Source organism: Phyllobates terribilis, unplaced genomic scaffold (genome assembly GCF_046119375.1).
Source record: "Phyllobates terribilis strain yellow unplaced genomic scaffold, ASM4611937v1 Scaffold_861__1_contigs__length_596813, whole genome shotgun sequence".
NCBI classification, from domain to species: domain Eukaryota; kingdom Metazoa; phylum Chordata; class Amphibia; order Anura; family Dendrobatidae; genus Phyllobates; species Phyllobates terribilis.
In genome coordinates, this window is record NW_027363621.1 from 177086 (window position 1) to 202345 (window position 25260).

At 45.6% G+C, this 25260-nt stretch overlaps 1 protein-coding gene across 1 annotated transcript; it reads right to left on the reverse strand.

Annotated features, from left to right (window-relative positions):
- Window positions 1-7536: 7536 nt before the first annotated feature.
- On the reverse strand, window positions 7537-23537 carry LOC141240587 (uncharacterized). The gene is made up of 7 exons (XM_073668672.1): window positions 23471-23537; window positions 13223-13362; window positions 12989-13093; window positions 12783-12906; window positions 12615-12703; window positions 12328-12418; window positions 7537-10035 (listed from the first exon to the last, which is right to left on the reverse strand). Exons 2-7 carry the CDS (start codon window positions 13289-13291, stop codon window positions 9011-9013), a joined length of 1503 nt encoding a protein of 500 aa, XP_073524773.1. The 5' UTR covers window positions 13292-13362; window positions 23471-23537; the 3' UTR covers window positions 7537-9010.
- Between the last annotated feature and the right edge of the window lie 1723 nt (window positions 23538-25260).

Consider the following 25260-nt stretch of genomic DNA (forward strand, 5'->3'; position numbering starts at 1 on the left):
TGTTATGGCTGAAATAGATCACTTTGTTACATGGTCAAATTTTAAAATCAATGCAGCGAAGTCTGAGGCCCTCGATGTCTCCCTCCCGAAATCCATACAGAATTCCATCCAGTCCAACTTTGTCTTTGCCTGGCCCTCACAGGGTATCAAATACTTAGGAATTCGTATTCATAGAGACCTCTCCCGTCTGTGTTATCTTAATTTTGGGCCCTTTATTGAACAACTCCATACAGACCACGGTTGGCAAGTTAGAACTGTAAGATTCACTACGTGAACCACTGGTGTTTTGTGGAAAAGCACATGTACACAGTGTTCCAAATTATTATGCAAAAAGTGTTTAAGAGTGATAAGGTAAGAATTTTTTTGTTTGTCAGTTAAACTCATTGATGGTGATGTGTGTCAGGGCTCTTTATATCACTGTAAGCAATTGCAGACACCTGTGCTAATTAGTTTGGCAGGTGTGTCCAATGAAAGGCAAGACTACTTAAGAAGGCTGTCCCACATTATTAAGCAGCCTAAATTTTCTGCCAAAATGGGAAAGAAAAAGGATGTGTCGGCTGCTGAGAAGCAACAAATTGTGGAGTGTTTAGGTCAAGGCATGACTACAATCAACATTGCCAAGACACTTCATCCTGATCATCGCACAATCAAGAAGAATGTAGCTGATTCACAGTACACACGTGTGCGTGCTGATAATGGAAAATTGAGGACTCTTTCCTACAGGCAATTACGTCAGGCTAAAAGAGCAGCGGCAAAAAAGCCTTGTCATAGCAGCAGACAAGTTTTTGAAGCTGCTGGTGCCTCCAACGTCCCCCGAACAACAAGATGCAGGGTCCTTCAGAGGTTTGCAGCTGTGCGTAAGCCATCCTGTCAACCTCCTCTATCCACTGTACACAAGCAGAAACGGCTCCAGTGGGCCAAACAATACATGAAGACTGACTTCAAAACTGTTTTGTTCACCGATGAGTGCCATGCAAAGCTCGATGGTCCAGATGGATGGAGTGAAGGATGGCTGGTTGATGGACACCCCATGCAAACACGGCTACAGCGCCAACAAGGAGGAGGTGGAGTAATGATTTGGGCTGGAATCATGGGGAGAGAGATTGTCGGCCCCTTTAGGATCCCTGAAGGGGTAAAGATGAACTCCATAATGTATGTGGAGTTTCTCAAACAGCACTTCCTGCCATGGTTCAAGAAGAAGAACCGTGTATTCCGCAGCAAGATCATTTTCATGCATGATAATGCACCGTCTCATGCTGCACATAACACATCTGCATCTCTGGCTGATATGGGCATAAAAGGGGACAAACTTATGGTGTGACCGCCATGCTCCCCTGACCTCAACCCCATTGAGAACCTGTGGAGCATCATCAAAAGGAGTGTCTATGATGGCGGGAGGCAGTTCACATCTAAGCAACAGCTCTGGGAGAGTATTCTGTCCTCATGCAAAACAATTGAAGCAGAAACCATCCAAATCCTGACAAATTCAATGGACGAGAGAGTTCAGAAGCTCCTTTCGAACAAGGGGTCCTATGTGCAAATGTAACATCACCTAGAATAAAGTTTTGAGTTGAAAACTGTTTGATTTCAGATTCTAATAACCTGCTAATGCTTATAATTTCAAAAATGACCATTTTTTTGTTCTTTATTAAAATGAAAAGGTTGATCGAAGAGTGTGGGGGTCTAAGAGTGTGGCAACCCAGTAGTCAGGATTATTTTGAATTCTGACAATCTGAGGGTCATGTTGCAGGTAGTGCAGCAAGAAGGCACTCATGTGTCTTGCGCATCTAGGAGCCCCAAAATTATTTTCCGGGCTAGATGCAGCTAAAAATTATTATTAATTTGAAAGCTGGTGGAGCTTAGTATAGATGGCCTAATAGAATCAGTACTGCAAACTGCTACAAGGCCCAAATTATTTTCCAGCCAAGATACAGATAAACATGATTAGTAATTTTAAATCTGGTGGAGTTTAGTATAGATGGCCTAATAGAATCAGTACTGCACACTGTAACAAGGCCCAAACTATTTTCCAGCCAAGATACAAATAAACATGATTAGTAATTTTAAATCTGGTGGAGTTTAGTATAGATGGTCTAATAGAATCAGTACTGCAAACTGCTACAAGGCCCAAATTATTTTCCAGCTAAGATACAGATAAACATGATTAGTAATTTTAAATCTGGGGGAGTCTAGTATAGATGGCCTAATAGAATCAGTACTGCACACTGCTACAAGGCCCAAATTATTTTCCAGCCAAGATACAGATAAACAAGATTAGTAATTTGAAAGCTTAAAACGGTTGGTGAGGTGATTTTAACAAATCATCAAGCTTTTACTCTCCCCAGGATGACACAGGGGTAGAAAAGTCATTTCGGATCCATGATTTGTTCATCTTTATGAACGTGAGTCTGTCTACATTATCAGTGGAGAGTCGCGTGCGCTTATCTGTCAGCACACCACCAGCAGCGCTGAACACACGTTCAGACAGAACGCTGGCTGCGGAGCATGACAAGATCTCCAAGGCGTAAGTGGCGAGCTCCGGCCATTTATCCAGATTAGAAGCCCAAAAAGAGGAAGGGTCCAGTGACACAGTCATGGCTTCAATGTTTACTTGGAGATACTCCTGTACCATCGTCTCTAGGCGTTGACTATGTGTCAGACTTCTTGTCTCCTGTGGCCTTGCAAAGGATGGGCTAAAAAAGTGGTGAAATGATTCCGCAAAATTTATGTTACCAGCAGATACTGTGTTTCTGTTACATTTTGAGTGCTGAACACTCGACGGTCCCACGGTTGGCAAGTTGGAACTGTGAGATTCACTACGTGCACCACTAGTGTTTTGGGGAAAAGCACATGTAAGATTCTGCAACAGTCTCTGCTGATACTCCTGCATGCGTGCATCTCTTTCTATGGCAGGAATAATTTCTGCAAATTTACTTTTGTACCGGGGATCTAACAGTGTGGCAACCCAGTAGTCAGGATTATTTCTAATTCTCACAATTCGAGGGTCATGTTGCAGGTAGTGCAGCAAGAAGGCACTCATGTGTCTTGCGCATCCAGGAGCACCAAGTCCCTGTTGTGTTGGTGGCGAGGTAACAATCATGCTTCCTTCCTCTGCCCTCTCCCCCCAACCTCGCACAACAGAAATGTGATCAAGGTCTCCCTCATCTGATGAGTCTTCCATCAGTTCGTCCTCCACTTCTTCCTGGGCTCCTGCACCTTCCTCACTAGTTTGGCTGCTACCATGCGCCCTGGTAAATCCATCTCCCCCACCCTCACATGCCTGCCGCCTTGGTGCTGCCGACCGTCTGGACCTTGCAGATGTTAGCCCTTCCGCATACAACTCCTCCTCCTCTACTTCCTCCACCTCCTCTTGTGCCACCACCTGACTCCGAATTCTGTTTAACATGTGCTGCAGCATGTAAATCACCGGAATAGTCATGCTGATAATGGCATCGTCAGCACTAAACATCTTCGTCACCATTTCAAAACTGTGCAGAAGGGTGCATAGGTCCCTGATCTGAGACCACTCCTCCAGCGTGATTTGCCCCACCTCTGGATCTCGTTGGGCCAGGCTATACGTCAGAACGTATTGCACCAGGGCTTGTCAGTGCTGCCACAGTCACTGCAACATGTGCAGAGTTGAATTCCACCGGGTAGGCACATCGCATTTTAGCCGGTGAAGTGGCAGGCCCAACGACTTCTGTAGAGATTTAAGTCGCTGAGCTGCGGGATGCGAACGGCGGAAGTGAGCACACAGCGACCGTGCCCTCTCCAGAAGGCCATCCGGGATAGTGGGCTAAAAATTGCTGGACAACCAGGTTCAACACGTGAGCCATACAAGGCACGTGTGTGACATTGCCCCGGCGAAGGGCCGCACCCAGGTTTGCAGCATTGTCGCACACGGACTTCCCTGGTTTCAGGTCCAGTGGAGACAACCATTCATGAAATTGGTTCTCCAGAGCTGACCACAACTCCTCAGCTGTGTGACTCACATTTCCCAGACATTTCAAAGTAAAAACCGCCTGATGACGTTGAGCCCTACTGCCAGCATAGTAAGGAGGTGTGCAGGATCACTTCTGCGCAGTTAGAAAGCTTGTGGCATGACCAGACAGGCTTTGGGTGCAGGTGGAGGACCGAGAGGAGGTTGAGGAGGCAGAAGCAGTGGAGGAACTTTGACATAAAGAGGATTGACGCACAACTCGTGGGGACTGCAAGACTTGGACAGCATCCCCTTGTCCTGCTGTCACCATAGTTACCCAGTGCCCAGTCAGCGACATGTAACACCCCTGTCCATGCCTACTCATCCAAGTGTCTGTGGTGAAATGTACCCTGTCACACACAGAGTTTCTCAAAGAAGCGGTGATGTTGTGTGCGACATGCTGGTGGAGCGCAGGCACACCTTTCTTTGAGAAGTAGTGCCGACTGGGCATCTGGTACTGGGGCACTGCGACGGACATAAGGTCTCGAAAATCCTCTGTGTCCACCAGGCGGAAAGGCAGCATTTCTGTAGTCAAGAGCTTGCAGATGGTGAAATTCAACCTCTTAGCTTAGTCCATCTATACTAACCTCCACCAGGTTGCAAATTCAATATAATTTTTATCTGCATCTAGCTCTGAAAAAATATTTCGGCTTGTAGCAGTGTGTGGGACTTGTTCTATTAGTCCATCTATACTAACCTCGACCAGGTTGCAAATTCAATATAATTTTTATCTGCATCTAGCTCTGAAAAAATATTTCGGCTTGTAGCAGTGTGTGGGACTTGTTCTATTAGTCCATCTATACTAACCTCCACCAGGTTGCAAAGGATTTGCTTTGCTAGATTTAGCCAAATGCTGTGAAAAAAACTTGCACAGCACTGGCACAGACCTGCCTGGCAAAAAGTGATAGGAACTGATGTAACCTAGCCCTCAAAAGGACTGCAATTACAATTAGTCTTTACTCCCAACCTATCTATTTAAGAGCACAGACCTGCCTGATAAAAGTCGTAGGAAATCATGTAACCTAGTCCTCAAAAGGACTGCAATCACAACTATTCCCTACTCCCAAGCTATCTGTAGATTTGTGCGAAAATTGGCTTGAAATTAACAAAGTATAGCGCACACAGCAACAGCGGTACCGTCTAACACGCAGCTGCAGCAGTGAGAAAATGGTGGCGAAGATCTTCATTATTTCTGCAGAGATCCATCCCCTGTCCCTCCCTCCCCTCAAACTGCGTATTAACATTAATTTTCAGCACTACTGAGAAAAAATCCAGTTATGATTTTGGTGCACGAACAGTTATCGAACATAAACTCGAACAGCCGAATTTTTTTCAAATTGTTCGTGTTCGCCGAACGGCTCGAACACCGCCCAAAACAGCTCGAATTTGAGATTGGCGAACAGTTTGAGTCGAACACCGCTCATCTCTATTATTGACATGATCACCACTAAAATTAGGGTTGGCAGAATGAGCCAACTATTAGCCCAGAAAGAGAGCACATGGTTTTGGACTTTAAAAACACTCCATCCATTGGGCTTGAACGAAAATATTAGTTATGCCCCATTTCTCTGATCACCTATATCCACATTGTTTTAGCTATTTTGTCTTACCTTTTTATCTAGTATGGTTGGGTAGTTTGTTTGTATTTTAACTTTTTTCTATTTCTTTATTGTTCCTCCATGAGAGTTCGTCTTTTTCTACCAAATATTCATAAAGGCATTACATGGCGATTGGCATGTTTGTATACGTGATACTGTATCTCCATTTCTATCCGTCAATGATGTTGAGGACTTCCATTCTGCTATTGGATAACATGGACATAATTGCTGGCGCTGTATTGTCTCTCAAGATCTGTAACTTTTTTCTGTGTGCGCATTTTTTGTCCATACAGTTATTATTGTATATATTTCGCATTTATAGATCAATATTTTGAGAGATATTTTCTTATATCTGATTATACATTTATACTATGATCTCATATAATCATGTTATACTTCATGCTTTTCTTAAAGATATACTATATTTATTTTGTCATGGTCAATTAACTTATTTATATATAACTCTGACTTTTATATAATTGGCTATCGCCTATACCCCTTAGATATATATATATACACATTTGGGATATGCTATTATTGACAGTTTACCCCATTATGCTAGTTTCTTTTTCTCTCCGGTTGTATTTGACTATATATGTCTGTGGACTGGGCGGTACGCATGGCTTCACGGTTCTCTGTGGTGTCCTCGCTGACCGTATCAATATGTGCAACATGATGCACGGTCACGTGGTTCCCCACTTGCTTGCGGCGTCATGGATCACATGACGCGTTTGCCGTGGATGTGGCGGTGTAGTGGTGATTGCCATGTGTCATGCCACACCCTCCCCACACCCATTGGCGGAGAGACTACACACCCCCTTTTCTATTGGCTCAAGGGTTTCTAAACCCTACCCACCTTCATTGACGCCACCTCCTGACGAAGGCAGCCGTGCTGAAACGCGCATTAGGGTGAGTGCCAATGAGGACCGTGTTCACATCCACTGTGGCTGTAAGTATTCTATAGGATTCATGATACACTCTTTTTGCTGCCGTTCTTTAATCTTTTTTCCTACTTAGGTGCATTTTCTAGGCTTTAATATGTATTAGGATATACTTTTACCCTGTAGCCTAAGGGGTCAGGGCACTGATACCACTAATAAAGATCTGCTATCTTCGGTATGAGCTATCTATATTAGTACCTATATATAGACAGCGGTATGACTAACCTCTTATATAGCAACTGCTTCTGACCTACCTCATAAGCACCTGCACTTTTATTGAATGCTTCATTGCATTTTAACAATATATTCTTATTTTTTTGGCAGCCCAATTATGTATTTACATCAGAAAATAATCATGTTAATTTGTCTCATGCTCCTCATTAGTGATCCTCTATTGTTTTACTATTAACTGTCTCTGTTTCTGCAATTCATATTTTTTTCCTGTATAAATTATAATTAATACAATTTTGTAATTTTTTCACTATTATATGGGACGCTGACTCAAAGTTTTTCCCTCTTGTTTCTTATGTATGGAGGACTATGTGGGGCCCATTATTCTGTATGGAGGACTATGTGGGGCCCATTATACTGTATGGAGGACTATGTGGGGCCCATTATACTGTATACTGGTTGGCCCACGACTTTGTCAAAGTTTTTCATTTTGGCCCTCTGCATGTTTTGAGCTTTACAACCCTGATATAAAATCAGTATGGGTAAATGTACATGAAAATGGCAATAATGCAAAGCTGCTAATTGGACTTTGCTACAAGCCTCCTAATATAGCTGAACACGAAGAGGATAATATGCTGCAACAAATTAAAAAGACAACAAAAACAAGTCATGGTCAAAAGTGTTGGATCCCTTGAAATTGTTCCAGAAAATGAAGTAATTCTCCCAGAAAATTATTGAAATTACACGTTTTGTTATACACGTTTATTTCCTTTGCATGTATTGGAACAACACAAGAAAACAGAGAAAAAAAGGGAAATTGAACATAATTTCACACAAAATAGGCCGGACAAAATTGTTGACATCTTGTGGGTAAACAACTCTGTTTCAAGCATGTGAAGCTTGTTCAAACGCAATTGTGGCAAGTAATAGGTGTGGGCAATATGAAAATCACAACTAAAACCAGATAAAAATGGGAGAAATGGATTCAATCTTTGCATTGTGTACATATGTGAGGCACACTAAGCATGTAGAAAACAGAAAAAGGATTAGAGAACTGTCTGAGGACTTGAGAACCAAAATTGTTGAAAAATATCAACAATTTCAAGGTTATAAGTCCATCTTTAGAGATCCACATGTTCCTTTGTCCAAGGTGCACAGATAATCAATAAATTTACAACCCATACAGTCAAATATGGTGGAGGTTCAAAGGTATTTTGGGGTTGCTTTGCTGCCTCTGACTGTGTGCAAGGCATCAGGAAATCTGAAGATCAGCAAAGGATTTTGGGTCACAATATAGTGCCTAGTGTCAGAAAGCTGAGTTTGCGTCCTAGGTCATGGGTCTTCCAGCATGAAAATGAGCCCAAACATACTTCAAGAAGCACCCAGAAAATGGATGGAAACAAAGTGCTGGAGAGTTCTGACCAGCAATGAGTCTGGATCTAAATCCCATTGAACACCTGTGGAGAGATCTTAAAATTGCTGTATGGAGAAAAATATTAAAATTTGAGAGTCCTCAGTGGTAATCTCTTCAGTTAGCCATTAGTCAGTAAGCTTTCGAGACTACTCAGGTCTCTTCATCAGACAAAGTATAACACAAAATCTGAAGAGTCACATATTTATACATAACAGGGCACAGGAATAATGCAATAGATAAGACAAGTGACGTGAAGCAGAACTATCAGTTTCGGAAAAGGATAAGCAGTTGTGGCCGGAAAAATGTGTGGCCACAAGTAGTTCTATTCTTTTTTTCTTTTTGTGTGGCGATGAGAATTCATCTAAGTTTTTGCCTTGCCTCCCCTACATACAGACCCCCAGTTGGACATTTGCTACATATAATTAAGTACATTACATTAGATGTGATGCAGCTGAAAGTACCTGGGATCTTGTGGTCCTGATGTGAGTTGGGAATCTTTATCTTGTCCATGGTCATTATAAATGGACGGGTTTGACATATACAGTTGGTGAGGATGAATTTTGTAAGTTTCACCACAAAGGTGAAACTATCCTACCGGTCAGTTTGCTTTTCCTCCCAGTACCTTTTCATTCTAAAAATGTTAGGTTTCTGGGAGATTATACTTGTTCCTTTTATTTTTGGTTCTCCTTAGCTTGCCTTCTTTGCCCTATATGAATGTGTTTTTGTTTCTCATTCAGGGTTTTCGTGTTTTACTTCATACTTTCCTTTCCCCTTGTTGATACTGTGTTGCGGCCTCCCCTCTGGTTCCTCAGGAGGTATGAGAAACTCCTCAACGACTTATTAGGGAGTTAGGTCTGTGGTGGCGTTTTTAGTTGTACAGCTAGGGCCTTTCTTGTCTGTACAGAGACTAGTTGGGTGTAGTTGCGGCATTCTCCCCTGTGTGGGTTCTCTGGTGGTTATCAAGATGCGCTTTCTGTTTAAAACATTTCCCACATTTTGAACATAAAAAAGGCTTCTCCCCTGTGTGAGTTCTCTGATGTTTATTAAGATTTGATTTCTGTACAAAACATTTCCCACAATCTGAACATGAAAATGGCTTCTCTCCTGTGTGAGTTCTCTGATGTTTGATAAGAGTTGATTTCTCTGTAAAATATTTCCCACATTCTGAACATGAAAATGGCTTCTCTCCTGTGTGTGTTCTCTGATGGTTGATAAGAGTTGATTTCTTTGCAAAACATTTCCCACATTCTGAACATGAAAATGGCTTCTCCCCTGTGTGAGTTCTCTGATGTATATTAAGATTTGATTTCTGTACAAAACATTTCCCACAATCTGAACATGAAAATGGCTTCTCTCCTGTGTGAGTTCTCTGATGTTTGATAAGAGTTGTTTTCTCTGTAAAACATTTTCCACATTCTGAACATGGAAAAGGCTTCTCCCCTGTGTGAGTTCTCTGATGATTGATAAGAGTTGATTTCTCTGTAAAGCATTTCCCACATTCTGAACAGGAAAATGGATTCTCTCCTGTGTGAGTTATCTGGTGCCTAACGAGACTTGTTTTCTGATTAAAACATCTCCCACACTTGGAGCAAGAAAATCTATTCTTCGCTGTGTGAATTTTTTGATGTTTAAGAAAAGACTTTTTGAGAGGAAAACTATTTCTATATTCTGAATGTGAAAATGTCTTCTTTGCATTAGGAGCAGTTTGTTTTTTAATGCTTATTTTGTGACTTTGATTTTCCATAGTAGTCGGTAATGAATCAGAAGACAGGACCTGTTTCAAAGGATCAGATGACAGATCATTGCAGTGAAGGGATGATGGTAAATCTGGAGTAATGGCATTCACTTCAATTGTATCCTGTGGGATCTGAAAATTATCTGATTTGAAAATTGAAGATGTCAGCTGTCCCTCTAATCTCCTGGTACAGACATCTGCCAATAATAAAACCATTTATTATTTTTTAATAAAAAAATCCTTGAATTTTATATTTTTGAACATTTCTACTTAAATTGTCTGTAAAAAAGGCAAGTTATATTAAAAAATTCACTTATTCACCAGGACAATGACTGTCTAATAGAAAACCTCATAGGATGGACCAGGAGCGTGGTGTTCAACTGTTTGTTCATTCTGCCTCCCAAATATGGAGTAAAAGGCGCAGGCTCTGTCCAGCTACTAAGATTAGGTTTGCTGGTACCTGTAGTACCATCGAGTCCGACAGTATGAGTGTGTGTGTTCTGTCTAGCTGGATTAATCTGCTCCCTGCTTCAGCAATTTGGAAAGCACCACACCCTACTAAAGCTGGAAGCATATTGCCGGAAGCTGCCAGATACAGCCTTGTTCTCCTCTGGGTCAGTCCTCTGTGCTCAGCTCCCGGCTTGTGTATTTGTTTCTGTTGTGACCTCGGCCCGTTTACTGACTACTCGTGTCTTCTGATTTTGTATTTTCTCTATCCTCTTGGTTCTGACTCGGCTACCTGACTATTCTTCTTTCCATCTCAGTCCACCGAATAGCAGGTAACACTGTGGCTCAAGCCTAGGGGTCTCTGTGTAGGTTCAGATCCATGTAGAGGGGTTAAAGGGTGATGAGCAAAGTAATTTGTGAAATCTGTAAACAGGGTAGATAGTGATAAGCCTGTTCATGGTAGCCATCTTTTGAGCATTCCTAATAGCTAAATGTCACTCCTTACCTTCTTAACCTGCCATGTGCCCAAACAGTAGTGTACAACCGTATATAGGGGATTGTCAGATTCAAAAATTCAAAAATAATTTGTAAGGTCCATTTGTTTCCTATTATCCTTTGTGAAGAATTCCAAAATTATCACCACATAAAGTGACACACGTCAGATTTGAAAAAATGGGGCCTGATTAGAAACATAATACTGGCTGCAGGAAGAGGTTAAATCAGAGGATTACTGAAGTCAAAAACTGTGAGTATAGACAATAACACATCTACTGAAATGATAAAACTGAACTGTCTGCATCAAAAATAGTAACTAGTGGTGAAACCTCTCTGGGGTAATTAGAGTATGGGGCTCGGTGGCTCTTGGCAATCTAAACTATCGTAAGGGACAATATTTTCTGTCAGATGAGTTTCAAGAAGAAATACTAGACATTTAAAGTGAACTTTTTATAATAGTGCAGAGATGAGGTGTCTTAAATATAGATCTCGGGCATTTGGAAGACGCAATGGAGATCTTTTTGAAAGACTACCAGGGAGTTACAGACTCACATAAGCGAGGCAGGCCGATCCAACCACAATGAAAATACATACAGAATGAACTTGTAAAAAAAGAAAGAATATATAAACATGTAACATCCCCAACAACAACGTATGTATGAAGGGAGAAATCCAACACTAAACTGGAGTCACACTCATTTATGGTTGACCATTTGGGCCGAACAAGCCGGAACCCCGAACACGAACCTGAATTTGAAATGCCGAACAAATTCGCTCAATACTATTTATGATGTGGAGTGAATCCATGAAACCAGGGCTCGAGCCAACACATCTCCAGCAGGCAGGAATAAATGTATATTACAGCCATCAGCCACGCACAGCTTAGAGATATATCATGGCACAGGTGTAATGTTTTCTGTATAGTTTATCACAATCCTGTTTGAAGTTAGTTGGTTTTAAAAGAAATTGAAAAGTCAGGATAAAGGGAAACTCTGTTGTTATTGTACAGAAATTCACATGTGTCCCTCAGTGGTCATTTAATGTTATCGATCAAAAAAGTGAAGTTTGGCCAGAAAGACTGGACCTGGTCTTGTAGGGACCATATGAGCACATTCAGCCGCACAGAAGGGAGAGAAGGTAGATTCATCCAATAAGATATCAGGGATCTAGGAAGCCAACACCATCATTACCCTCTGCTTTCACTTAAAGGCCCATCATAATATTTTTCTTCAAGTGATTTTTTAATTTGTCAGCACAATCTACGTACGCTGACATTTGGCTTTATAGTTTACAGAACTGGACAGGTAACGGTCACCGTCTCCTAATCCCAGGGGGTAGGTGGATCCTCCAGGTTGTAAATTCTATAGAAAAGGGCTTTCACAATTTCCCAAAGTAATTTGAATATTTTCGGACGGAGGAGAATGTTGTGGTCTAGCGGCAAAATGGTGATCACACGATTGTGATACAACTACACCACTGATAAAGAAGCCACAGCTGGTGTCTGAAAAGAATCTGTGACTTCTGTGTATTCAGTGGTTACTACTCACCTGGGTAGTCATATGTAGGAATCTCCTCTTTACACCACTCATCACCCCTCACATATGTCTCTGTAGTATTAATATGGGTCAGATCTTCACCCTGAAACAAATATTATAAAAGTCAAAGACAGATGGAAAAGTCACAAGTTTGATCGGCTCTAATCCTGTTATCTCCACCGTTCTCATGACACAAATGAAAAACATAATAATGGTGGATAAAACAGAACTGAAGACATGACCTTTACAGCCGTCTACACATCATAGGGGAGATCTAATGACACCTTCTCTCCATCTACCTGAGGAACATTGGGATCTTCTTGTTTACAGTCCTGTGGAAGAAGAGGACGGGGACATCTCTCTGGTGTTCTCCTCTTACTGGATAGATCTGGAGGAAACACATACAGGGACTGTATTCATTCTTTACATACAGATAATTATAGGCAGTGTGTATTTAGTCCTATTACCTGGTGATGTGAGGGGCTGGGGAACCTCCATCATGATGTCCCTGTACAGATCTTTGTGTCCTTCTAAATACTCCCACTCCTCCATGGAGAAATAGACGGCGACATCCTGACACCTTATAGGAACCTGACACATACAATGATACCGTCATCCCCCAATCCCTTCATAGCGTTACTGTATAATGTCCCAGCATTCCTAGCAGTGTCACCTCTCCAGTCAGCAGCTCAATCATCTTGTAGATGAGTTCTAGGATCTTCTGGTCATTGATGTCCTCATGTATCAGGGGGTGAGGTGGAGGCCCCGTGATTAATCTCTGGTTATGGAGAGACACATTAATAAATCTCACTACAGACATTTCCAGAGTCCTCACCTCTCCAGTTCTGTTCATCTGTTATTCCCATAGATAAGAATGATGTAATGGGACATCATCAGAATCTCTCACCTCTCCAGTAAGCCGGAAGAGGATCTCTAGGGTGAGGTGTAATATCCTCTCCACCATCTTGTCCATCATTTTCCTGGATAAATGAGGAAAATTTTCTTATATAGACGATCGTCACTGAGAGGATCCGGTATTTTAGAGATCTGAATGAGAAAAAGATGAGCTAATGGACCATTTTTCTGCAAACGATGATGCGGAATCCAAAATGTACCACGAGTACCCTTTATCCCTTAATCTGGTGTTCAGGTCTATTGCCGGTATATTAAAATCTGTGACATTCGAGCAGTACCTTCTCAACCATAAAAATTGTCCCTTGGGTTTTCCTCTTTTTATGGGGATAGGGGTGGTGGTTATCCCACTTCAATAGTTTATTAGTGCTTGAAGGTTTCTGGTAGATGAGTGTCCCTAGGGTCCCGTTACAATCCTTCTTGATCAGTACATACAGGAAAGGCAACTAGTAATAATTGGTGTTGGTCTGCTCCTTTAAACAAAATGTACTTTTCAGGTTATATCCCCAGTACCCTCACTTTTCATCCCTTCTTTTGAGGCCCACACAGTCAGACTCTACCGGCCCTTCTCCCTGCGAGTGGCGGTTGTGTATCGCCCTCCGGGCCCCTCCTGTCAGTTTGTGGATCACTTTGCCACTTGGCTTCCAAACTTTCTATCCTATGACATCCCCACCCTCATCATGGGAGACTTTAACATCCCAATAGGCGATTCCCTCTCCCCATCTGCCGCTCATCTTTTATCGCTAACTTCCTCCTTCGGCCTTTCACAGCTTACTAATTCTCCTACACATGAAGATGGAAATACTCTTTGACCTGATCTTCGCCCGGCTCTGGTCAATACATGACTTAACTAACTCTCCTCTTCCGCTCTCTGATCACAACCTTCTTTCATTCTCTGTCAAGAACTGTCACCCTGCTCAAGACACCTCCACTTTCCACACTTATAGAAATATACATGCCATTAACACCCAGAAATTTATGAAAACGGTGCAATCATCATTGGCCCCAATCTCCTCCCTCTCATGCCCTGACGTTGCACTGAAGCATTATAACGAAACATTGCAATGAGCCCTGGATGAAGGCGCAGCTCCTACACAGAGAACAACTCGGCACAGACGGCGACAATCCTGGAACACGCTGCAAACACGTTTTCTCCAGCGGGGCTCCAGGTGTGCCAAACGGCTGTGGACAAAATCTAATCTGGCCGAAGATTTCCTCCATTATAAATTTATGCTTAAAACCTATAACTCCGCCCTTCACCTCTCCAAACAAACCTACTTTAACAACCTCATCATCTCATGGTCCAATAATCCTAAACACCTGTTTGACACTTTTCATTCTCTTCTTAATCAAACAGCACAGTCCCCAACCACCAACCTCAGCACTGACGATCTGGCCAATTATTTCAAAGAAAAAATTGACCATATCCGACAGGAAATTTTCTCTCAATCCCCAAATGTTATGCATGCTCCTCCCTCCCACATTGTATATTGCTCATTTTCTGACTTTGAACCAGTCACGGAAGAAGTGACAAGGCTCCTTGCCTCCTCTCGCTCTACCACCTGCACCAGTGACCCTATTCCTTCACATCTCCTTCAGTCCCTTTCTCCAGCTGTCACCACTCACCTAACTAAAATATTCAACCTCTACCTCTCATCTTGTATTTTTCCCACCTTTTTTAAACACTCCAGCATACATCCATTACTTAAAAAAAAATCCCTGGACCAGAACTGTGCTGCTAACTACAGACTTGTTTCCAATCTTCCCTTTATCTCTAAACTCCTGGAAAGCCTGTTCCACTCCTGTCTAATACACTATCTCTCAGATAACTCCCTTCTTGACCCTTTACAATCTGGTTTCTGCTCTTTACATTCTACTGAAACTGCACTCACTAAAGTTTCTAATGATCTACTAACAGCCAAATCTAATGGTCACTACTTCCTGCTGATTCTTCTGGATCTCTCTGTGGATCTACCTCTCTGACCGCTCCTTCACTGTGTCTTTTTCTGGCTCCTCTTCTCCCCTCCCCCTTATTGTCGGGGTTCCTCAAGGATTAGTCCTAGAGGCCCTTCTTTTCTACTTATATATCGCTCCTATTGGACAAACAATCAGCAGATTCGGCTTTTAGTACCATCTCTATGCTGATGACACCTAATTATACACCTCTTCTCCGGACATCACCCCTGCATTATTACAAAATACCAGTGATTGTCTTTCCGCTGTCTCTAACATTATGTCCTCCCTCTATCTAAAACTGAATCTGTCAAAAACTAAACTACTCCTATTTCCTCCCTCCATTAACCTATCTATGCCCGATATTGCCATTTCCGTTTGTGGCTACATCATTACTCGCCAGCAACATGCCCGCTGTCTTGGGGTCATACTTGATTCAGATCTTTCCTTCACTCCTCACATCAAATCACTCGCTCGCTCGTGTCATCTACACCTCAAAAACATCTCTAGAATCAGAAATTTTCTTACCTTTGACTCGGTAAAAACTCTTACTGTAGCTCTTATTCATTCTCATCTGGACTATTGCAACTCTTTACTTATCGATTTCTCTCTTTCTGAACTTTCCCCTCTCCAATCCGTCCTGAACACAGCAGTCAGGGTCATATTCCTCGCCAACCGACACAACGATGCCTCTTCCCTGTGCCAGTCATTGCACTGATTGCCCATCCAATACAGAGTTCAATATAAACTTATCGCTCTTACCCACAAAGCTATCCACGATTCAGCACCACTCTACATCTCCTCCCTCGTCTCAGTCTACCACTCTACCCGTGCCCTTTGTTCTGCTAATGACTTAAAACTAAAATCCTCCGTAATCCGAATCTCCCATTCCCGTCTCCAAAATTTCTCGCATGCTGCACCAATTCTATGGAATGCACTACCCAGGACAATTCGATTAATTCCCAATACTCACAGTTTTAAGCGTGCCCTAAAAACCCATTACTTTAGACTGGCCTATCACCTCAACATACTTATCTAACTGTCCCAGTTTGGCCCATATTAAAATTTTCTTCAAAATCGTGCTCATACCATCCAGGCACCGAATAGCCTCTGTCTGTACTGTACACATACTGGCTGGCGACCAGTTCATGTAGTGTTATATAGTTACCCTATTTAGTATATTAAGGCAGTATTATACAATATATGTACATTTTACCTTTTGTGTCTCCCCTATTTCCTTACAGACTGTAAGCTTGTGAGCAGGGCCCTCACTCCTTTTAATATCTGAGTTATGCTTATTCTGGAAAGTCTGTATTGTCTGTATAAGTCCCCCCAAAAAATTGTAAAGTGCTGTGGAATATGTTGTCGCTATAAAAATAAAAATTATTATAATAAATTCAGATGTAAATCTAAGGCCCACTCTATTGATGTTGAGTTCCCCGACAAATTAAAAAGATTGTTCACTCGTCCCTGACCAGGTGATAAAAATGTAGTCAATATATTTGTACCATACCCCAATATATGGATGCCATCACTTATGATCATCCCTGAATATTGTGGCTTCCTCCCACCAGTCCAGGGATAGGTTAGCATATGAGGGAGCACAGCGGCTCCCCATCGCAGTACCCCTGAGCTGGTGGAAGTACTTCCTGTCAAAAAGAAAGAAGTTATGAGTAAGAGTGAATTTTAGAAGATCCTCCATGAAGTCATTATGTCTGCTACAATCTATTGATCTCGATTTCAAGAAATGTCTTACTCCTCTAATATCATCCTCATGTGGTATATTACTGTACAAAGCCTCGATATCTAGTAAGGCCTGCTCCCCTACATGCCTGTATACAAGCTCGAGGGTCTATATGTAGGGGAGCAGCCAAAGGGAAAACCATTTTCCAGACGGATTATTCCAACTGTAAAATCTCAGGTGGTACTGGGGGAACATTATACTGTGGGGGGAATCATACATACTGCATAAGGGGAATAATGGGGACATTACATTGTGTGGGGGCATCATACATACTGCATAAGGGGGTATAATGGGGGCATCATACATCCTGCATAAGGAGTACAATGAGGGCATTACACTGTGTAGGGGCATCATACATCCTGCATAAGGGGCATAATGGGGGCATTACACATCCTGCATAAGGGGCACAATGGGGGCATTACACTGTGTGGGGGCATCATACATCCTGCATAAGGGGCATAATGGGGGCATTACACTGTATGGGGGCATCATACATACTTCATAAGGGGCATAATGGGGACATTACATTGTGTGGGGGCATCATACATACTGCATAAGGGGCATAATGGGGGCATCATACATCCTGCATAAGAGGCACAATGGGGGCATTACACTGTGTGGGGGCATCATACATCCTGCATAAGGGGCATAATGGGGGCATTACACTGTGTGGGGGCATCATACATCCTGCATAAGGGGCACAATGGGGGCATTACACTGTGTGGGAGGCATCATACATCCTGCACAAGGGGCATAATGGGGGCATTACACTGCGTGGGGGCGTCATACATCCTGCATAAGGGGCATAATGGGGGCATTACACTGTGGGGGGCATCATACATACTGCATAAGGGGCATAATGGGGGCATTACACTGTGTGGGGGCATCATACATACTGCATAAGGGGCATAATGGGGGCATTACACTGTGTGGGGGCATCATACATACTGCATAAGGGGCATAATGGGGGCATTACACTGTATGAGGGCATCATACATACTGTATAAGGGGCATAATGGGGGCATTACACTGTGTGCGGGCATCATACATACTGTATAAGGGGTATAATGGGGGCATTACACTGTGTGGGGGGCATCATACATCCTGCATAAGGGGCATAATGGGGGCATAATACATCCTGCATAAGGGGCATTACACTGTGGGGGGCATCATACATCCTGCATAAGGGGCATAATGGGGGCATTACACTGTGTGGGGGCATCATACATACAGCATAAGGGGTATAATGGGGGCATTACACTGTGTAGGGGCATCATACATCCTCCATAAGGGGTATAATGGGGGCATTACACTGTGTGGGGGCATCATACATCCTGCATAAGGGGCATAATGGGGGCATTACACTGTGTGGGGGCATCATACATACTGCATAAGGGGCATAATGGGAGCATTACACTGTCTGGGGGCATCATACATCCTGCATAAGGGGTATAATGGGGGCATTACACTGCGAGGGGGCATCATACATCCTGCATAAGGGGCATAATGGGGTCATTACACTGTGTGGGGGGCATCATACATACTGCATAAGGGGCATAATGGGGTCATTACACTGTGTGGGGGGCATCATACATACTGCATAAGGGGCATAATGGGGTCATTACACTGTGTGGGGGGCATCATACATACTGCATAAGGGGCATAATGGGGGCATTACACTGTGTGGGGGGCATCATACATCCTGCATAAGGGGTATAATGGGGGCATTACACTGTGTCGGGGAATCATACATCCTGCATAGGGGGCATAATGGGGGCATTACACTGTATGGGGGAATCATACATCCTGCATAAGAAGCATAATGGGGGCATTACACTGTGTGGGGGCATCATACATCCTGCATAAGAGGCATAATGGGAGCATTACACTGTGTGGGGGCATCATACATCCTGCATAAGTGGCATAATGGGGGCATTACACTGTGTGGGCATCATACATCCTGCATAAGGGGCATAATGGGGGCATTACACTGTGTGGGCATCATACATCCTGCATAAGGGGCATAATGGGGGCATTACACTGTGTGGGGGCATCATACATCCTGGATAAGGGGCATAATGGGGGCATTACACTGAGTGGGGGCACCATACATCCTGCATAAGGGGCATAATGGGGGCATTACACTGTGTGGGGGCATCATACATCCAGCATAAGGGGCATAATGGGGGCATTACACATCCTGCATAAGGGGCATAATGGGGGCATTACACTGCATGGAGGCATCATACATATTGCATAAGGGGCATAATGAGGGCATCATACATCCTGCATTAGGGGCATAATGGGGGCATTACACTGTGGGGGGCATCATACACACTGCATAAGGGGCATAATGAGGGCATTACACTGTGTGGGGGGCATCATACATCCTGCATAAGGGGCATAATGGGGGCATTACACTGTGTGGGGGCATCATACATACTGCATAAGGGGCATAATGGGGGCATTACACTGTGTGGGGGCATCATACATACTGCATAAGGGGCATAATGGGGGCATTACACTGTGGGGGGCATCATACATACTGCATAAGGGGCATAATGGGGGCATTACACTGTGTGGGGGGCATCATACATCCTGCATAAGGGGCATAATGAGGGCATTACACTGTGGGGGGCATCATACATACTGTATAAGGGGCATAATGGGGGCATTACACTGTGTGGGGGGCATCATACATCCTGCATAAGGGGCATAATGGGGGCATAATACATCCTGCATAAGGGGCATTACACTGTGGGGGGCATCATACATCCTGCATAAGAGGCATAATGGGGGCATTACACTGTGGGGGCATCATACATACTGCATAAGGGGCATAATGGGGGCATTACACTGTGGGGGGCATCATACATCCTGCATAAGGGGCATAATGGGGGCATAATACATCCTGCATAAGGGGCATTACACTGTGGGGGGCATCATACATCCTGCATAAGAGGCATAATGGGGGCATTACACTGTGGGGGCATCATACATACTGTATAAGGGGTATAATGGGGGCATTACACTGTGTGGGGGGCATCATACATCCTGCATAAGGGGCATAATGGGGGCATAATACATCCTGCATAAGGGGCATTACACTGTGGGGGGCATCATACATCCTGCATAAGGGGCATAATGGGGGCATTACACTGTGTGGGGGCATCATACATACAGCATAAGGGGTATAATGGGGGCATTACACTGTGTAGGGGCATCATACATCCTCCATAAGGGGTATAATGGGGGCATTACACTGTGTGGGGGCATCATACATCCTGCATAAGGGGCATAATGGGGGCATTACACTGTGTGGGGGCATCATACATACTGCATAAGGGGCATAATGGGAGCATTACACTGTCTGGGGGCATCATACATCCTGCATAAGGGGTATAATGGGGGCATTACACTGCGAGGGGGCATCATACATCCTGCATAAGGGGCATAATGGGGTCATTACACTGTGTGGGGGGCATCATACATACTGCATAAGGGGCATAATGGGGTCATTACACTGTGTGGGGGGCATCATACATACTGCATAAGGGGCATAATGGGGGCATTACACTGTGTGGGGGGCATCATACATCCTGCATAAGGGGTATAATGGGGGCATTACACTGTGTCGGGGAATCATACATCCTGCATAGGGGGCATAATGGGGGCATTACACTGTATGGGGGAATCATACATCCTGCATAAGAAGCATAATGGGGGCATTACACTGTGTGGGGGCATCATACATCCTGCATAAGAGGCATAAAGGGAGCATTACACTGTGTGGGGGCATCATACATCCTGCATAAGTGGCATAATGGGGGCATTACACTGTGTGGGCATCATACATCCTGCATAAGGGGCATAATGGGGGCATTACACTGTGTGGGCATCATACATCCTGCATAAGGGGCATAATGGGGGCATTACACTGAGTGGGGGCACCATACATCCTGGATAAGGGGCATAATGGGGGCATTACACTGAGTGGGGGCACCATACATCCTGCATAAGGGGCATAATGGGGGCATTACACTGTGAGGGGGCATCATACATCCAGCATAAGGGGCATAATGGGGGCATTACACATCCTGCATAAGGGGCATAATGGGGGCATTACACTGCATGGAGGCATCATACATATTGCATAAGGGGCATAATGAGGGCATCATACATCCTGCATTAGGGGCATAATGGGGGCATTACACTGTGGGGGGCATCATACACACTGCATAAGGGGCATAATGAGGGCATTACACTGTGTGGGGGGCATCATACATCCTGCATAAGGGGCATAATGGGGGCATTACACTGTGTGGGGGCATCATACATACTGCATAAGGGGCATAATGGGGGCATTACACTGTGTGGGGGCATCATACATACTGCATAAGGGGCATAATGGGGGCATTACACTGTGGGGGGCATCATACATACTGCATAAGGGGCATAATGGGGGCATTACACTGTGTGGGGGGCATCATACATCCTGCATAAGGGGCATAATGAGGGCATTACACTGTGGGGGGCATCATACATACTGTATAAGGGGCATAATGGGGGCATTACACTGTGTGGGGGGCATCATACATCCTGCATAAGGGGCATAATGGGGGCATAATACATCCTGCATAAGGGGCATTACACTGTGGGGGGCATCATACATCCTGCATAAGAGGCATAATGGGGGCATTACACTGTGGGGGGCATCATACATACTGCATAAGGGGCATAATGGGGGCATTACACTGTGGGGGGCATCATACATCCTGCATAAGGGGCATAATGGGGGCATTACACTGTGTGGGGCATCATACATCCTGCATAAGAGGCATAATGGGAGCATTACACTGTGTGGGGCATCATACATCCTGCATAAGGGGCATAATGGGGACATTACACTGTGTGGGCATCATACATCCTGCATAAGGGGCATAATGGGGGCATTACACTGTGTGGACATCATACATCCTGCATAAGGGGCATAATGGGGGCATTACACTGCATGGAGGCATCATACATATTGCATAAGGGGCATAATGAGGGCATCATACATCCTGCATTAGGGGCATAATGGGGGCATTACACTGTGGGGGGCATCATACACACTGCATAAGGGGCATAATGAGGGCATTACACTGTGTGGGGGGCATCATACATCCTGCATAAGGGGCATAATGGGGGCATTACACTGTGTGGGGGCATCATACATACTGCATAAGGGGCATAATGGGGGCATTACACTGTGTGGGGGGCATCATACATCCTGCATAAGGGGCATAATGAGGGCATTACACTGTGGGGGGCATCATACATACTGTATAAGGGGCATAATGGGGGCATTACACTGTGTGGGGGGCATCATACATCCTGCATAAGGGGCATAATGGGGGCATAATACATCCTGCATAAGGGGCATCATACATCCTGCATAAGGGGCATAATGGGGGCATAATACATCCTGCATAAGGGGCATTACACTGTGGGGGGCATCATACATCCTGCATAAGAGGCATAATGGGGGCATTACACTGTGGGGAGCATCATACACACTGCATAAGGGGCATAATGGGGGCATTACACTGTGTGGGGGGCATCATACATCCTGCATAAGGGGCATAATGGGGGCATTACACTGTGTGGGGCATCATACATACTGCATAAGGGGCATAATGGGGGCATTACACTGTGTGGGGGCATCATACATACTGCATAAGGGGCATAATGGGGGCATTACACTGTGTGGGGGCATCATACATACTGCATAAGGGGCATAATGGGGGCATTACACTGTGGGGGGCATCATACATACTGCATAAGGGGCATTACACTGTGTGGGGGGCATCATACATCCTGCATAAGGGGCATAATGAGGGCATTACACTGTGGGGGGCATCATACATACTGTATAAGGGGCATTACACTGTGTGGGGGGCATCATACATCCTGCATAAGGGGCATAAAGGCGGCATAATACATCCTGCATAAGGGGCATTACACTGTGGGGGGGCATCATACATCCTGCATAAGGGGCATAATGGGGGCATTACACTGTGGGGGCATCATACATCCTGCATAAGGGGCATAATGGGGGCATTACACTGTGTGGGGGGCATCATACATCCTGCATAAGGGGCATAATGGCGGCATAATACATCCTGGCATAAGGGGCATTACACTGTGGGGGGCATCATACATCCTGCATAAGGGGCATAATGGGGACATTACTCTATGTGGAGGCATCATACATACAGCATAAGGGGCATAATGAGGGCATTACACTGTGTGGGGGCATCATACATACAGCATAAGGGGCATAATGGGGGCATTACACTGTGGGGCCAGTAAAGGGGTCCTGTACTATGAGAACAATACGTTTCCTCCCTTCCTGTCTCCATAGTTGGGTCGTATGTATCTATTACAGGGAACAGAACAAAAACCTTATGATTCTTATAAAGGGGCAACACAAGACCCCAAAAGAGTCTCCGTGCTGAAGGGGTTAATGCCCCCTGCGCCCAGTAATGGGGGGTCTCCACATACCTCCACCTGCAGAGCCGCCACCACATATATGGCTGCTCTGTGCGCACAGGAGCTGTGATGAGGTCACAGGAGGGGAGGAGTCAGGGGTCACATGATCAGGGGCCTCAGTGGATGCAGGACTCTGCTGTGCTGGTTGTCATGGTGCTGGATGAGCTGAAGTTTATGTGTGGGGTCAGGAGGGGTTTACAGTGTGGATGTAGCAGAGCCGTGTGTGTACGAGGTGTACGGAGCAGAGCCGCGTGTGTACGAGGTGTACGGAGCAGAGCCGTGTGTGTACGAGGTGTACGGAGCAGAGCCGCGTGTGTACGAGGTGTACGGAGCGGAGCCGCGTGTGTACGAGGTGTACGGAGCGGAGCCGCGTGTGTACGAGGTGTACGGAGCAGAGCCGCGCGTGTACGAGGTGTACGGAGCAGAGCCGCGTGTGTACGAGGTGTACGGAGCGGAGCCGCGTGTGTACGAGGTGTACGGAGCGGAGCCGCGTGTGTACCAGGTGTACGGAGCGGAGCCGCGTGTGTACGAGGTGTACGGAGCGGAGCCGCGTGTGTACGAGGTGTACAGAGCGGAGCCGCGTGTGTACGAGGTGTACGGAGCAGAGCCGTGTGTGTACGAGGCGTACGGAGCGGAGCCGCGTGTGTACGAGGTGTACGGAGCAGAGCCATGTGTGTACGAGGTGTACGGAGCAGAGCCGCGCGTGTACGAGGTGTACGAAGCGGAGCCGCGTGTGTACGAGGTGTACGGAGCAGAGCCGCGTGTGTACGAGGTGTACAGAGCAGAGCCGAGCGTGTACGAGGTGTACGGAGCAGAGCCGTGTGTGTACGAGGTGTACGGAGCGGAGCCGTGTGTGTACGAGGTGTACGGAGCGGAGCCGTGTGTGTACGAGGTGTACGGAGCGGAGCCGCGCGTGTACGAGGTGTATGGAGCAGAGCCGCGCGTGTACGAGGTGTATGGAGCAGAGCCGCGCGTGTACGAGGTGTACGGAGCAGAGCCGCGCGTGTAGGAGGTGTACGGAGCGGAGCCGCGTGTGTACGAGGTGTACGGAGCAGAGCCGCGTGTGTACGAGGTGTACGGAGCGGAGCCGCGTGTGTACGAGGTGTACGGAGCAGAGCCGCGTGTGTACGAGGTGTACGGAGCGGAGCCGCGTGTGTACGAGGCGTACGGAGCGGAGCCGCGTGTGTGCGAGGCGTACGGAGCGGAGCCGCGTGTGTACGAGGCGTACGGAGCGGAGCCGCGTGTGTACGAGGCGTACGGAGCGGAGCCGCGTGTGTACGAGGCGTACGGAGCGGAGCCGCGTGTGTACGAGGTGTATGGAGCGGAGCCGTGTGTGTACGAGGTGTACGGAGCCGAGGGTACGGAGCGGAGCCGCGTGTGTACGAGGCGTACGGAGCGGAGCCGCGTGTGTACGAGGTGTACGGAGCAGAGCCGCGTGTGTACGAGGTGTACGGAGCGGAGCCGCGTGTGTACGAGGTGTACGGAGCAGAGCCGCGTGTGTACGAGGTGTACGGAGCGGAGCCACGTGTGTACGAGGTGTACGGAGCGGAGCCGCGTGTGTACGAGGTGTACGGAGCGGAGTCGCGTGTATACGAGGTGTACGGAGCGGAGCCGCATGTGTACGAGGTGTAAGGAGCGGAGCCGCGTGTGTACGAGGTGTACGGAGCGGAGCCGTGTGTACGAGGTGTGCGGAGCAGAGCCGTGTGTACGAGGTGTGCGGAGCGGAGCCGTGTGTACGAGGTGTGCGGAGCGGAGACGTGTGTACGAGGCGTGCGGAGCGGAGACGTGTGTACGAGGCGTGC